General features: G+C 39.9%; 3 protein-coding genes across 3 annotated transcripts in view; 1 reads left to right on the top strand and 2 right to left on the bottom strand.

Annotated features, from left to right (window-relative positions):
• The window catches only part of LOC139631312 (small ribosomal subunit protein eS26), a 90,827-nt gene that overhangs the window by 69,138 nt on the left and 8,550 nt on the right, over positions 1–13,139 (bottom strand). The window lies entirely within an intron of this gene.
• Positions 4,165–8,147, bottom strand: LOC139631308 (vasopressin V2 receptor-like). The gene is made up of 4 exons (XM_071495451.1): positions 8,026–8,147; positions 6,521–6,635; positions 5,432–6,326; positions 4,165–5,210 (listed from the first exon to the last, which is right to left on the bottom strand). The coding sequence occupies exons 3-4, from the start codon at positions 6,273–6,275 to the stop codon at positions 5,002–5,004; spliced, it is 1,053 nt and encodes a 350-aa protein (XP_071351552.1). The 5' UTR covers positions 6,276–6,326; positions 6,521–6,635; positions 8,026–8,147; the 3' UTR covers positions 4,165–5,001.
• Positions 8,138–10,854, top strand: vhl (von Hippel-Lindau tumor suppressor). The gene is made up of 3 exons (XM_071495458.1): positions 8,138–8,578; positions 8,955–9,077; positions 9,891–10,854. The coding sequence occupies exons 1-3, from the start codon at positions 8,392–8,394 to the stop codon at positions 10,082–10,084; spliced, it is 504 nt and encodes a 167-aa protein (XP_071351559.1). The 5' UTR covers positions 8,138–8,391; the 3' UTR covers positions 10,085–10,854.

The raw sequence follows: 13,139 nt of genomic DNA on the forward strand, positions 1-13,139 counted from the left end.
ACAGTGAGGGTCCAATCAGTCTCTCAGTGAATGGGAGAGGAGACATGTCGACCACTGTGCTTCACTGATGAGTTGAACGTGAGGGTCCCTTGGAGAAGAGGATTTATAATAAAGAGTTAGATAAGGTCTGAGACATGCAACCCCTGATTTCTTTATATCAATAATTCTGACTTGTTTTGTGGCATCAGCAGTCTTTGCTTCTTTCTTACAGTTTCTTGCTTTATGAAACTAATGTGTTTTTGCTGTTAAGTTAGTTACTTTACCTTGAACTATTAGAGAACTCTTTTCCAGGTATTCCATGTTTTAACTGTGACTTGTTTGCTTGTTTCATGCGAATGACATTTCCAATTTCCTGTCCTGTTAACTCTCAGCTTCACTTTTATCGCTTTAGATCACTTTTTCCATTTCCTGAACAGTGTCAGTGCCATTGCTCTTCTCGTTGACAGGTGCCTGTCTCCTCTTGTTCAGCCCACTCAAAATATAATTTTGATTTTATTTTAATTAACTGAGTAATTGTACAAGAACTACTTTTGATTTTCGTTAATGCAGGTCTTCTCAGGTGTAAGTAGTAATTTTAGGATAAATTCTATGTTAACTAATGACGCTACTGCTGCTTGATTATTTTTATTCTTTGTTTTGGTGAGTGTGGCACTTTTTTCTGTCATGGCATAAACAACAAAAATTGGAAGAACTAGAACCACATGCAGTATATTGAGTTAAAAATAGTACTCAACAGATTTAGCATTGTACTTCTGTAACACTGGACAGTTTAAAAATTGATGCAACTGAACCAGAGATATCTTTTTTTCCCACATTCTTCTACCATGTCACATCATGGTGCCTACATTACCCACAATACAACTCAACCTCTGAGAGTTTGGCCAGAGATTCAGATGCTATTCAAGTAGCAGCAAATGTAGCTTTGAATGTAGCTCTGGAGACACTAGAGGCTTTACACTGCTTTTTTTCTGATGTGTAAAATTGTCGCAGTTCCCCTTTAACACTTCCTTCTTGTTCTTGGAAACAACAGTTGGCAAACCTGTCTTTATTCAAGAGCCACTGTTCTGTAGGCCTCAGCTGTATCTCACTGTCTTCACAAGCAGAGAGAGTTTTCTCAGTGGTCACGGAGCTGTTTAGATTATCAAACTTTCTGTTACACTGAACACATTTAACTTTTGGTTATATCATACATCAAGCTAAATATTTCCTTCAGCATGGCTGAGACATCCAGAAAGTGCTCTGACTATATACAGCTCCGTGACAACTGAGCTAACTCCATCTGCTGATAAAGATGTCATGGGCTGTAACAAGCTCATTTATGTGTGATGTAATATGTTTGCCACTGTATTCATTTACATGTGAACATGTGCGTGTGTTTAAGTGATGCAAGACAATATTAGGCTTCATTATTTTCAATTACAGCCAGTGTGCATGTTTTAAAAAAACGTCTGACGCCAGGCTGATATGATTATTTGGCCTTATGTAACATTCTTGTCAATTTATTTCTATATGTCTAATACAGTGAAACAACTGAGATAAAGTAATACTTGGATAATCATATTTTTAACTTGAGTGACACATATGAAATGAGTGAAAATATTGAAAAATCCTTTAGATGAGTGGTGGACTTGAGAGTGTGTTTTCAAGTAATTTGACACATGGCTGAATTGTATTATTTCATTAATCAGATTGAACCCTAGCTATTTAAAGATCAGATGAAGCATTACTGATGTCCATGGGGAAATCAGGTAATTGTGGCAGCCCATGTAAAAAGGAATCCACGAGGGGAAAAGGCCAATTGACTTTAAAGCATGTTTTAATCCAGAGCATTACTTGCAATAAGGATTAAATGTCTTAAATGTGTGTTTGTATTAATGAAGAAAACGCTGGGACCTGGTGATTAGGAAACGTATACCCAGTCACATTTCCTGCTTGTTTAAGATACAGGCAGGAAAGCTGATGCGACCACATGGGTCTGATGAAGATGACATGTGAAACACAAGAAACACAACCAGCTGTTTATGGCCTGGTCAGAGCCTCTCTGTGTGTGGTCAAGACGAGGGTAAACGGTGGCAGTGGACAACACAAACCTTTCAGTGTGCAGTTCAGCAAGCAACTCAACAAAAACACAAACTCGTCACTTTCAACTTTAATATTACATTAATCCTACTTTTAGGACAAAAAATAAAATCAAATAATGGAAAAGGTTTATCTCTGGGTGCATGTTTGGGGTCATCGTCCTGCTACAGAATGAATTTAGGACAGATCACATGTCTCCCTGATGGTAGTGTGTGATGGATAAGGCCTGCTTTGTCATTTTCCCAGCTCTTGTGTTTTCGTGCATTGGTGAGATGCTTGTCTTTGTTTTCATTTTCACACTGGAGAACTAGCTTTTTGGCTGCAAGTCTTCAACCAGCTATGAGTTGATGGCAGTGCTGGACATTGTCTGGTTTCGAAGGGGAGTCAGCTTGATGTGTCTTTTGTCTGCTCCACTCAGTTTCCTCAGCCGACCGCTGCGTTTGTAGTCTTTGAACGGCACATCTGGAAACGCCTGTCTGCTGCGAGATATCTACCTGTGAGAAACCTTGGTGATGCAGGGTGACCACCTGTTGCTATGCTATGGGCGTGGCAACGAGCGGAAGTCCCGGGTCGTCTGCATGGTTTTCATCAGACAGTCAAGAGGAAGGTGAAGAAGAAGACAGCACCAGAGATTGTGAGTGGATGCTGGGGGTGTTTTCTTCACAGCTGCAAATAGAGTGATATTTGAAGCCGTAAACTGCCATGTTTAACTTCTAAAATCTACTGAAACTAAGTTTAGTCGGTGTATGATTAACATCCTGATCGAGGGCCCCCATTGTTGGGCTCCTTTTGACCCCCACTATACACAGCTCATTTTCTCGTAAATCGCCCATGCTCTCGGTGGGTACAAAGTGTTTACATTTTATTTACAGGCGCCTGACTTTGCTGGTGTGCAACACTGAAATGCTTGACTTACTTTTAATTTTCAAGAGGACAACTGTTCAGTGTCCCCGCAACAGGAGACGGATAAGGCTGATGTTGTCAGGAAACAAAATTCAGGGTGATGTAGTTTGTGTGCAGACTGCTCTCCAACAACAGGTTCTTGGTTCAAACACTTCGAATGACAAATCCCTGGACTGCTAAACAGTGTTTTTGCCTGTCCAGTCCTAAAACCAGCCAAGAGTGCTGAGCTGCATGTGGAGAGGGTGTCAAAAGGATTCCTCACCAGGAGGGAGCATCTGCACATGCTGTAATGTGCTGCTGATTATTTTGACATTTGGTTAATAATAATCATAAAGATGTTGAAACATTCCTTTAAGAAACAAATCCTAAGTAGCACCTAAAACAGGTGACATGTAACAACAAGAGTGACAAAATACACACAGTGAGAAGATTATATAACTGCTGGTCATGGAGGTCAAAGTAGTGAGTCATATTAGCTTTCTTGGATGAAACTGAAGCTGCCCCAGTGACACGCACAAAAATCATTCCATAAGCTTGTAACAGACTCTGTTCACCGCCGCTGCTGGACATGCTCACACTCTCACAAAGGTGACAGACTCTAATGACCTGCCTCCAGTCTGATCTAATGACAGGGCATTAGTTTCCTAATGCACAAAATAACAGCTGAAAGAAAATGATGGTCACTGACAAATTTTCAGGTTTGACCCACAGTCCTGATCAGAATCATTTTTACCTTGATAAAAGCATTTTTATCCTCACATGCACTCACCTGGGTGGAGGTGAAAATAAGCAGACCACGTTGCCTGTATATGGGCTATGTGCTTGTGTAACATTTTTCAGGCGGTGTCAGTCTTTGGTATGCTGCTCCTTCAATGTGAAAATCTCAGTGTCGTCCTGTAGTTAATGCACATACTATGTATGATATACACCAGGTTTGAATCTGGTTAATATAATTTCTTTACATAGTGTGATATAAATGGAAAGATACAGTCACACTGTAGACAATGTGACCCTTGTTTAAGTGAGAAATGGGTATCACAAATTAACCTCAGTTGGCTCAATGCAAACAACCTTTTTGGTAAATAGTCTTTATTATTATCATAGCTATTAATTTGTCATTTATATATTTTCCAAAATACATATAGTATATAATATTTATTTAAATATAAAAAGACAAAGCAGTTGTGAGAATATGACTTTATTCCACATTTATAGCATAAACAATAGTTTACAAGTACAGTCACTTATGTGATTGTTTGATTTTGAGTAAGACTATAGAAGTGATGAATGTATTTCACAATTTTTTATAATTTTTTGAGGAATTGTTGCATGCTTAAAACAGTCTTTGTATTTATTCTGTATTCATGAAAACACAGTTGTGCTTGCTTTCTTTATAGAAAATAAAGCTATAGATACAGTACACAGTACCTTATACCTTAAGGTCTTTGAACTCAGCTCAAAGGACTATGGTATAATGTAATATCCTGTTGTATAGTTACTAGCATTTCACTCAGAATTCCACTCGTGTATAATATCAGTTTTGCCAAAACATAAAATAACAATACAATTGAATTTTTTGTTCTTCTTTATTCTGAATTGCTTTATCTGAAATTAAATCACTGAAACTGTCTGAAAATGCAAACCTGTTTCAGATGTCCACACCCAGCTGCTATTAAATGTGAAGAATATTTTTGTATCACAAACTGTCACAGTCAAAACAACGTGATTACATGAGCCAAACCAACCATTTACAGAGCCTACACTGGACTGACAGTCCAACAAAACACCATTTGCTTTTGTCATTAACATCCAACAACATCTGGAGCGCCGTTCTCACTCATGGAGGACTGCTTCAATGACAAACCATATTTTTATATGTCAGAGACCCAGAGGGACGCAGTATGTCCTGTCCCTCACATCATCTGTCCAAGTGCAGAGAGAGAGAGAGCTCAGAGGCCGCTCCGCAAGACGCGCCGACTTCACACGCTTCTCCAAAGGTTTTCCCCCTTTCCAGGCCCTTCATTTAGACTCAGAGACATTTTTAAAGCTCGTGTACAACGTGCTGACCAATGTCACGTCCTCATGCATTGAATCTTTACCGCTGGACAGCCTCGGGCAAAGGAGCGTCAGCAGTCTTTTGGGAAACTGACCACTGAACAGAAGATAAATGCAGGGGTTCGCGCAGCTGTTCAGACTGGCCAGCAGCATCAGGATGGTGAAAGTCGCAGCTGGAATGACAGGAGAAGCGCAAAGCTTCACAACGGTGCAAAGAAGAGTCATTTGATACCTGTTAAGATGCTGTGGGTTTTGTGCGTAATTACGCACTTCTCGGATAGCATGTCGAGACTGCAGCTTTATATAGGAGTGAACACGTATTTAGAAAGTAAAACAAAAATAGAATACACAGTAAAATAAGACAAATAAAACAGAGCACAAGTCAGAAACTTACTTTCTTTTGGTGCGTGTGTGTCCCAGGCGGACCATAGCTGGACAGTGAAGAAGGGAGCCCAGCACACAATATAAGCCAGCACGATAACCACCGTCATCTTCAGCGTCTTGACCCTGGCCTTGGACATGCCGGCCACACCGCTGGCTCTGGATGGCAGCGGGAGACCCCCGCTGCCCCGCTGTTGCGTCTTTTGGTACAGGTTGATCTGGATGGCCCGGCAGATGCGCACTTGGCACACCAGAACGGTAATAACAGGTAAAACGAAAATGACCAGCGTGGTCCAGGATATGTAAGTCTGCAGCCCCCATGGCTGGATAAATTTAGCCCAGCAGTCAAGTACACCGGGTGCAACCTCGACCTGTGAGAAAATGAAAACCTGTGGCAGACTGCCCAGCAGAGAGATCCCCCAGGCGACGCATACAGGGATGTTCAGTCTTGTGCGTGCCCGCTGGAACTTCACCATAGGGTTGCAGACAGCTTGGTATCTGTCCACTGTCATCACCACGATCATGTAAGTCGATGAAAACATGCCCAGAACTTGCAGGTACTTCACCAGGCGGCACACCAGGTCTGGCCCGGCGAATCTGTCTGTGATCTCCCACATTAGCTGCGGGCACACCTGGAAGAAAGCGACCACCAGGTCCGCCAGGCACAGGTGAAACACGAAGACGCGCATCCTGGACATCTGTTTGCGCTGTCTCCAGAGGACGAGCAGCACGGTGGTGTTGAGGATGGAGGCGCTGACGAAGATGACACTGAGCAGTGCGATCTCCGCTTTGGCCAGACTCTCATCTCTCGCCACGTCCTCCGCATCCACAAAGCCACTGTCATTCAGAGGATGCATGGTGCCTCGGTCGTGAAAAAGTTCAGACCTGCCTACTGACTGAAAAGCAGACTGAAGGGGAATAAAAGACAGACAGCCTAATTACACTGAAACCCGACAGTGGTCCCGAAAATCAAATTATTCTTGTAACTTCTTGTATTTTATTGTATGCCTGGCAAGAACCCGGTCTGTTACATTATTACTTTTCCCTCTTTCTGTTGCCAAAAGACCATGTCAAATTACCAAGGCATTTTATTCCTACCTACCTTTATGGTTATTTTTGTTCAAATATTATTGAAGCTGTTGAGGTCGTGTTCAGGTTGGGAATATTCTCTGGAGAGGAGGGTGGTCGTGCTCAGGAAGGTCTCTACAGCTGTCCCTCTGTGTTTTATGGGAGGAAGAAACTGGGTGGAGCTTACTTCATTCAATACTGTGAATTCAAGGCACATACTCGATTTCGATTCTTCACAGGTAAAGACAGTAAACATGACATGGTTGAAAGCTCCAGAGCACTAGGTGAGGTCGTTTTTCAGTTGAGACCTATATCAGTAATGGGGTATCTAATAAGTCTGATAATTTCTTTCCTCTATTCCTTTTAATATGCTGATTGCAAGTTGTGAAAAGTATTTAGATCCTTTACTTAAAAGCCCGACAATACATAGGCCTACTTCATTACTTCATTACAAGTAAAAGTACTGCATTCAGAATTTTACTTTTACTGTGTATTTGTCAGCAAAACAATCAAAAGTACTCATTATGCAGTAGAATGACCCCTGTCCGTGTATTATTAGGTCATTATCCTACATATTTTTATGCACCAATATTGCTGATGTCTAAATGTGTCAGTCTTTTAATATTGCAGATGGTAGAAGTGGGGATCATCTTGACTATTTTTTATTCTTTTGGGGAGCATCATCTCAATATTCTTATTATATTCTATAAAATGGTTATACAGCATGTTTTGTATGTAAAATCACAGTTCACATAGTAGTAATTGCTGTCAGAGAAATGTACTGGAGTAAAAGTATTGTGGCCTATATGTCTCTTAAATATGGCCTAATGGAGTTTAAACAGGGTAGCAGAAAAATTGAAATTCTTAAATAAAGTACAAATGCCTTAGAAATGTACAGTAATGTACCTGCTGCTATTCAGTTTGCGATGTTGAATTTGTTGCAGAAAACAAAGCTACTCTGTAGGTGCCATTTCTAAAGGGTTAATAAGCTGTAATTAATGGTTTTATTAACAGTTAATAAATAATTTACTAATGCTTTATAGACTAGTTGTAAAGTACTTTTGGGTGTTCCTTGTCTCTTTAGTGAACTTGGAAGACCTCTCCAACGGACTATTCGACCAATTATCTTTTGGGAAAGAGCTACAAGTCATCTGGACCAAAATCTATTCATAATTATTTATCTATTATTAACATTTACAACTGCAGACTTGGTGGATCATTGTAGACGCCTTTATTAATTATTAATCAACATTTACTAGCGTTTGCTGATGTCTTATTTTGAATTGAGAAACACATCACCCTTTATTAAGAAACATGGTACCGTTTGTTAATGACTTTTAAGAATTTTTGCATTATAATTTAACATTCATAATGCAGATTTGATGGCTTGCAGGGCTCTCATGAAGGAATTGAAGCATGATGCTGGGGGAGAATTCTCCACAACCGGGCAACCCAAACTGATCAGTAAAGCACTAGTTATTTTAAAGATAAATCATATTTTAGGATAAAGTTGTGTTTACTTTCTGTCTTGCTACTCACAGTCACGTACGAAACATATCTTCTGTGAGACCGAGATGTCGTCATGCCTCTCTCGACCAATCACAGTACAGGAGAGTTTGACGTCTCGCTTTCTTACCGGAAGAGAAAGTGTAAACAAAATAGTTCAGAACATGTAACAAGAGACCTTATCTTCGCTGCGGCGTTATGAAGAAGTTGCTAGTCGTCGGTTTTTTAAACGATACAGTCTAAGTGGACTGACTTTGTGACACACCTGTCAGTAATCCGACAAACTTCGGGGTCGACAACAGGCTTCGTTTGTTGTTTTCTTGTTAGCTAGCTGCCGGCTAACGTTAGCTAACCTGCTAATTCCGCTGCGCTCGCAGTTCGGAGGTGAATTAGCTACCGATGCCTCAAGAGGGAGAGCAGTCTCTTCCCCTGGTTCGCTCCCTGAAAAGCCGAATACCAATCCGTGCTGTGTTCTGTAACCACACTCCCCGTTTGGTGCGACCACTGTGGATAAATTACCGCGGGGAACCCCATCCGTACGATGACATATGGCCAGGCGCGGAAATGAAGATGTGCACATTCGTCGGTAAAGCAACTTTTCCAGTTTCACAAGCGTTAGAATAAGCGTCGGCTGCTTTGGCTCAGATTTGACTTACGTTTCCTATAAACAAAGGCGACAACAAGCTTCTGGTTTTCCCTTAAAAACTGTCTCGATTTCAGCAGAAGCAGTTATTTTATTTCTGTGATATTTTACAGGCCTCTTGGTTTGTGGACATGAACACATTTCTCGCCAAGATGAGGAGGCTAGCCGCCAAAAAGTGTGACACGATAACATGCAGTTCGAGTCTCGATGTTGTGATTTGCAGTGTAAATGTTTTGCCTGTTGTCACTGAAATTTTTATCACCAGTAGGTTGTGTATTACCAACCATTTTTACATGTTTTATTTGCATGTTCTTTCCAGGTCACCCGTGGATGTTCAGGGATGCAGAGACTGATGAGCCACTAAAGGTGAACTGCAAAGAGCTGTTTCTTCCTAAACCAGCAGAGGATGGAAATGCTACATTTGCTAATATCACTTTACCAGGTAAGATTTGCTAACTGACTTAAAATATTAGCCCTCAGAGTAGACTTATGATGCAGTGTGTAATAAACCCATTCGACTGTGAACCGCCTCTGAGTACACTCAGACTGGCAGTAAATCATGACTAAATCATATTGGTGTATTTTGAACGGCTTTCATGTTGCCATTGATTAAAGCGCTGTGATTAGTTTCCACTGATAGTTTAAAGGGCCAAATTTGTCCTAGTTTTATCTGGTCATGCAGGTAGATTAGGTTTATTCTGACAGGGTTTTAAGACACACTGCAATAAAACCGATGAAAATCATTTGGCTTGTGGTGCTCAAAACAAAACAAAATTGTATAAAAAGCTCCAGAAATCCCTTTGATAATCCACAGATCTTGCTGTGAGTCCCTCTGCAATGATTTTTGAATTTTCATCATACACACCAATCAAATATGTGTACGTACCTCAAATAATTAGCCGTCATTGAAGTGGGCCTTACCATACACATAAAGAAACACAGCAAGTCACATGCCACAGAGACCAGTTGCTGTTAAGAGTGCAGTGTGGATGTTGAATGGGGGTGTGTGAATGTTTAAGCGACTTGTGATTTTTACTCTGTGTTCACTGTGGCAATTAAAACCAAACAAACACAATCCTGCCATATCTCTATGAGAAAACATAAAATTTGATTTACTGTAATCCACTAAGGTTTTCTTTGTCCGCTTTACACTGGTATCATTTTTTTTTGTAATTATTTAAAGTGAAAGTAAATATATTAGAAACATGGTCTTTGCATGTTGTACATATTGTAAACATTTGCCTGGTTTATACAGTTTACAGCCTCAAGGATCGTGCTCTTCAGGTTATCCGGCGTCTTGTGCGACCACAAGACTATAGAAGGCTGGAAATAGCACGGTGTCTCCATGAGGAGCTGGAAGATCAGCCCAGTGTGCTGAAAGATCTCCACCGCATGAATCAGCGAGTAGAGCAGCATCTGCTGGAGAGGATCCAAGACCAGGCGGAATGACATGACATGAAACTGCATGGACATTGATCAGTGTTGGACGGTGCTACTGTATTACACATCAGAAAGACAAGACACAAGTATTAATAAAAAAGAAGATAACATGTGTCAAGGTAATTCTTGGATGAGTCAGCAGCTGTTGCAAAGACGTCACCAGAGATCTTACATTTTCTGCAAATTAGACCTGGTTAGATCTGCTGCCTGTTTGTCAGTTTCACTCACTAACTTTAGCAAATGTCTTTCCTGGCAATTTATAAAGGAAACAAAAAAGTGTATATTTAGATTTGATAGGTATTTCAGGGAGATATGTGTTTTTAATATTCTTATGGGGGATTGACTGATGACTGATGAGTGCCAGTTTACTGAAACACATCCCTCAAAAAACATCTTTGTTATCCCAAACTCAGCAGAAACTGAGTCATCGAGCAATCATTATTGATCTTTAGCTTAAGCACTTTACATTACTTTTTGTAAGAATATACCAGTGACGGCACATGGGCAGAGTCTCTCATAAAATTTAGTCTTGCAGCTAATTTCTTATGGGGAAAACCAAGTAATAAAATTGTCTTTACAGTTTTTAAGATTAGGCTGTGAAACACTGTGACTGAGAATCTTGTGCTTTTGTTTTTTGCCTACTTTGTTCTTTTTTTCCCCTTCTGTTCTTCTGTGACCTTGTCTTAAATTCATACCTTCTTACTGTTTCTCAAAGACTTTCATTGTCTACTGGTGTACAAAATAAATCAAAGATATATTCCTTACTGTTTAAAATGTGCTGTGAAGAGTATTTATTTTAGTTATTAGCTCAGCCTCTAAGTACTGCAGGTGAATGTCAACTACAAAACAATGACCCTAAAAACAAAACAAAAAATTGCAACTTAATTTCTCAGAGCATAAAAGGGTGGTTACACAATGAGAAACTTACTTCGGTTTATTTTGTGAGAATAGTTACACTATTAGAACAGTTGAGTCTAATGAGCAAACTCTTACTGTCACTTTTGATACTGAGTACAAGGAAAGTACCTGTAGAGTACCTGTGCACACAACACACAAGCTACTATTAAATACAAGAAATGGCTCAGTTGGATGACTGGGAGTGTATTTAATTAATCTTTTTTTAGTAATTTATTTTTAGTTATTTTTCTATAACTTACTGATGTCAAACACATGAAGCTGAATTTTATTTCAATTTTTTTTTTTTGGTAGTGTTTTTGTCATATACCTTTGTTGTATGGACAGTAATGTATGTAAAATTTTAAAAAGTAAACTGATTAATTTTACCAACATAAAATGAAGCAGCACATTTTTCTGTTTTAAAACAATATTATTTGTAAGTACTTAGCAGTGGAGAGATGGCCATAAAACTTCAGCTGTAATATATCAGTCTTTGTACAAGCTGAATAACATAATTAACACTTGTACAAGCCTGACTGTACAAGCTCACAGACAGACTACACACGGATGTCTATTCCAAGTGACGTGTTGGAATCTGAAATAATAGCCAGCTCCAGGTTTTCACAGCAAGGGTCCTGTCGTTGAAGACGTTGCTAGGCGACAAAGTAACACAAGCTGTCTTTGTGTGTGTGAGATGAGGGGAGTCGGATGCAGTAATATCAGGAACATGCAGGCAGGAGAGAAGAAAAAAACATGGGACTCCAGTCATTTCAGGCAACTGCAGTAAGTCTTGTCGCTGTCAAGAGCTTTTTCTTTGTCTCACAAACGTCCAGTATTTGTTTTGCAGCGGAGATCCACGGCTGGGGCTGATACACTGGTAACCTAGATGGAGACTAATATTCATGATCCATCCATTTTCTTCACCAGCATGACATTTTGGCCGAGGAGTCACCCAGTGATGTTTCCACATCTCCAGACAGATCACTGGAGCAAAATGAAAACAATGGTAAGAGGAGTTAAAGAAAAACCCTCTTCTACTTACAGAGTCATACACAGACTAATGGCACTCTTGGTTGATTAATAACAAAAACATATACCACTTTGTATTTTTGTGATGCTATGTTATTCCCATCTAGGCACCAGGTTATCTTGCATCATTTCCAGCTTCCATGTTTAAGAACACAGGTTTGTAAAAATTATAACAGATAATATAAAACTCGGAGGTAATAGGGGAGTACATTTAAAACAGCACAGAGTTCTGGATATACTCTATGTTACTGAGGAAAAATTGTCTCTAAATTGTTTTTTTTAATGTTCCCCAGTATATGAATCACACAAAGGTGTTCAAAACCATACTACCAGCAGCCTGTTACCTCCTCTGACTCAGGATGAAACTGCAGTTATTGATCATATTCCTTCCATGGTGCATGGATACAGTAAGTTCCACATTAGCAAGAGTTTAACAATTTTTGTTTTTGTTATTTGCTTCCCTGCTGTTTCACTATTATATGTTCTTAATTAGGCACCTATCATGACACACCAAAAACCTCACCTCAAAACATGCCCCAGTACAGGAATGTGTTCAATGACCGTGCCAGGAGGGGCTTCTGTTACTGGATCGTGGAGAAGAAGGGCTCAACATGTAAGTACTGATCCAAGCTTTGACTGCAGCAACATGTCACGTATACAGTTAGTATCAGCTTGGTGTGACATTCATGTGCCTGACTGCTTTATTCAATGTCCATAAGACTGATGCATCTTTATTGCTTCCTCACAGGTAAAGGATACAGCTTTGGCGCCTACAAGACCTCTCTGGGACTACCAAAAGTTTGACAAAAAGAGAGTTACTACAATTATTTCAACCCTCTGTACAGATTTGTTCACATTACTTAAAACTATATGATTTCACTCTGAGGTAATTGTGCATAATGAACCTTCAATCCCTTCAAAGTTAAGAAGCTGTCAAGATGCAGTGTTCACTACCTGAAGAAGGACTTGCCTTTCAGTGAAAATGTTGTCAGTTTGAAGGAGTAGCTAAACTTGAAAAAAATTGCGATTGCGTCATTGCGATAATGTGCTTACAATAATGTGTAAAATACCATGTGTAACTACTGTATGCTGAAGTAAAAAAAAAACCTTAGAAACTTTATGAACATCTCAGGGGGAG

Source organism: Trachinotus anak, unplaced genomic scaffold, assembly GCF_046630095.1.
Source record: "Trachinotus anak isolate AG129_WGS33_773 ecotype Australia unplaced genomic scaffold, CSIRO_AGI_Tana_v1 ptg000013l, whole genome shotgun sequence".
Taxonomy (NCBI): domain Eukaryota; kingdom Metazoa; phylum Chordata; class Actinopteri; order Carangiformes; family Carangidae; genus Trachinotus; species Trachinotus anak.

Bases quoted from the DNA above. Each gene is read 5' to 3' on its own strand.
- LOC139631308 (XM_071495451.1), bottom strand. From the start codon at position 6,275: ATGCATCCTCTGAATGACAGTGGCTTTGTGGATGCGGAGGACGTGGCG. The intron at 5,211-5,431 runs GTAAGTTTCTGA...CTGTCATTCCAG, and splicing joins CACACACGCACCAAAAGAAA to CTGCGACTTTCACCATCCTG.
- vhl (XM_071495458.1), top strand. From the start codon at position 8,392: ATGCCTCAAGAGGGAGAGCAGTCTCTTCCCCTGGTTCGCTCCCTGAAA. The intron at 8,579-8,954 runs GTAAAGCAACTT...TGTTCTTTCCAG, and splicing joins GAAGATGTGCACATTCGTCG to GTCACCCGTGGATGTTCAGG. The intron at 9,078-9,890 runs GTAAGATTTGCT...TGGTTTATACAG, and splicing joins TGCTAATATCACTTTACCAG to TTTACAGCCTCAAGGATCGT.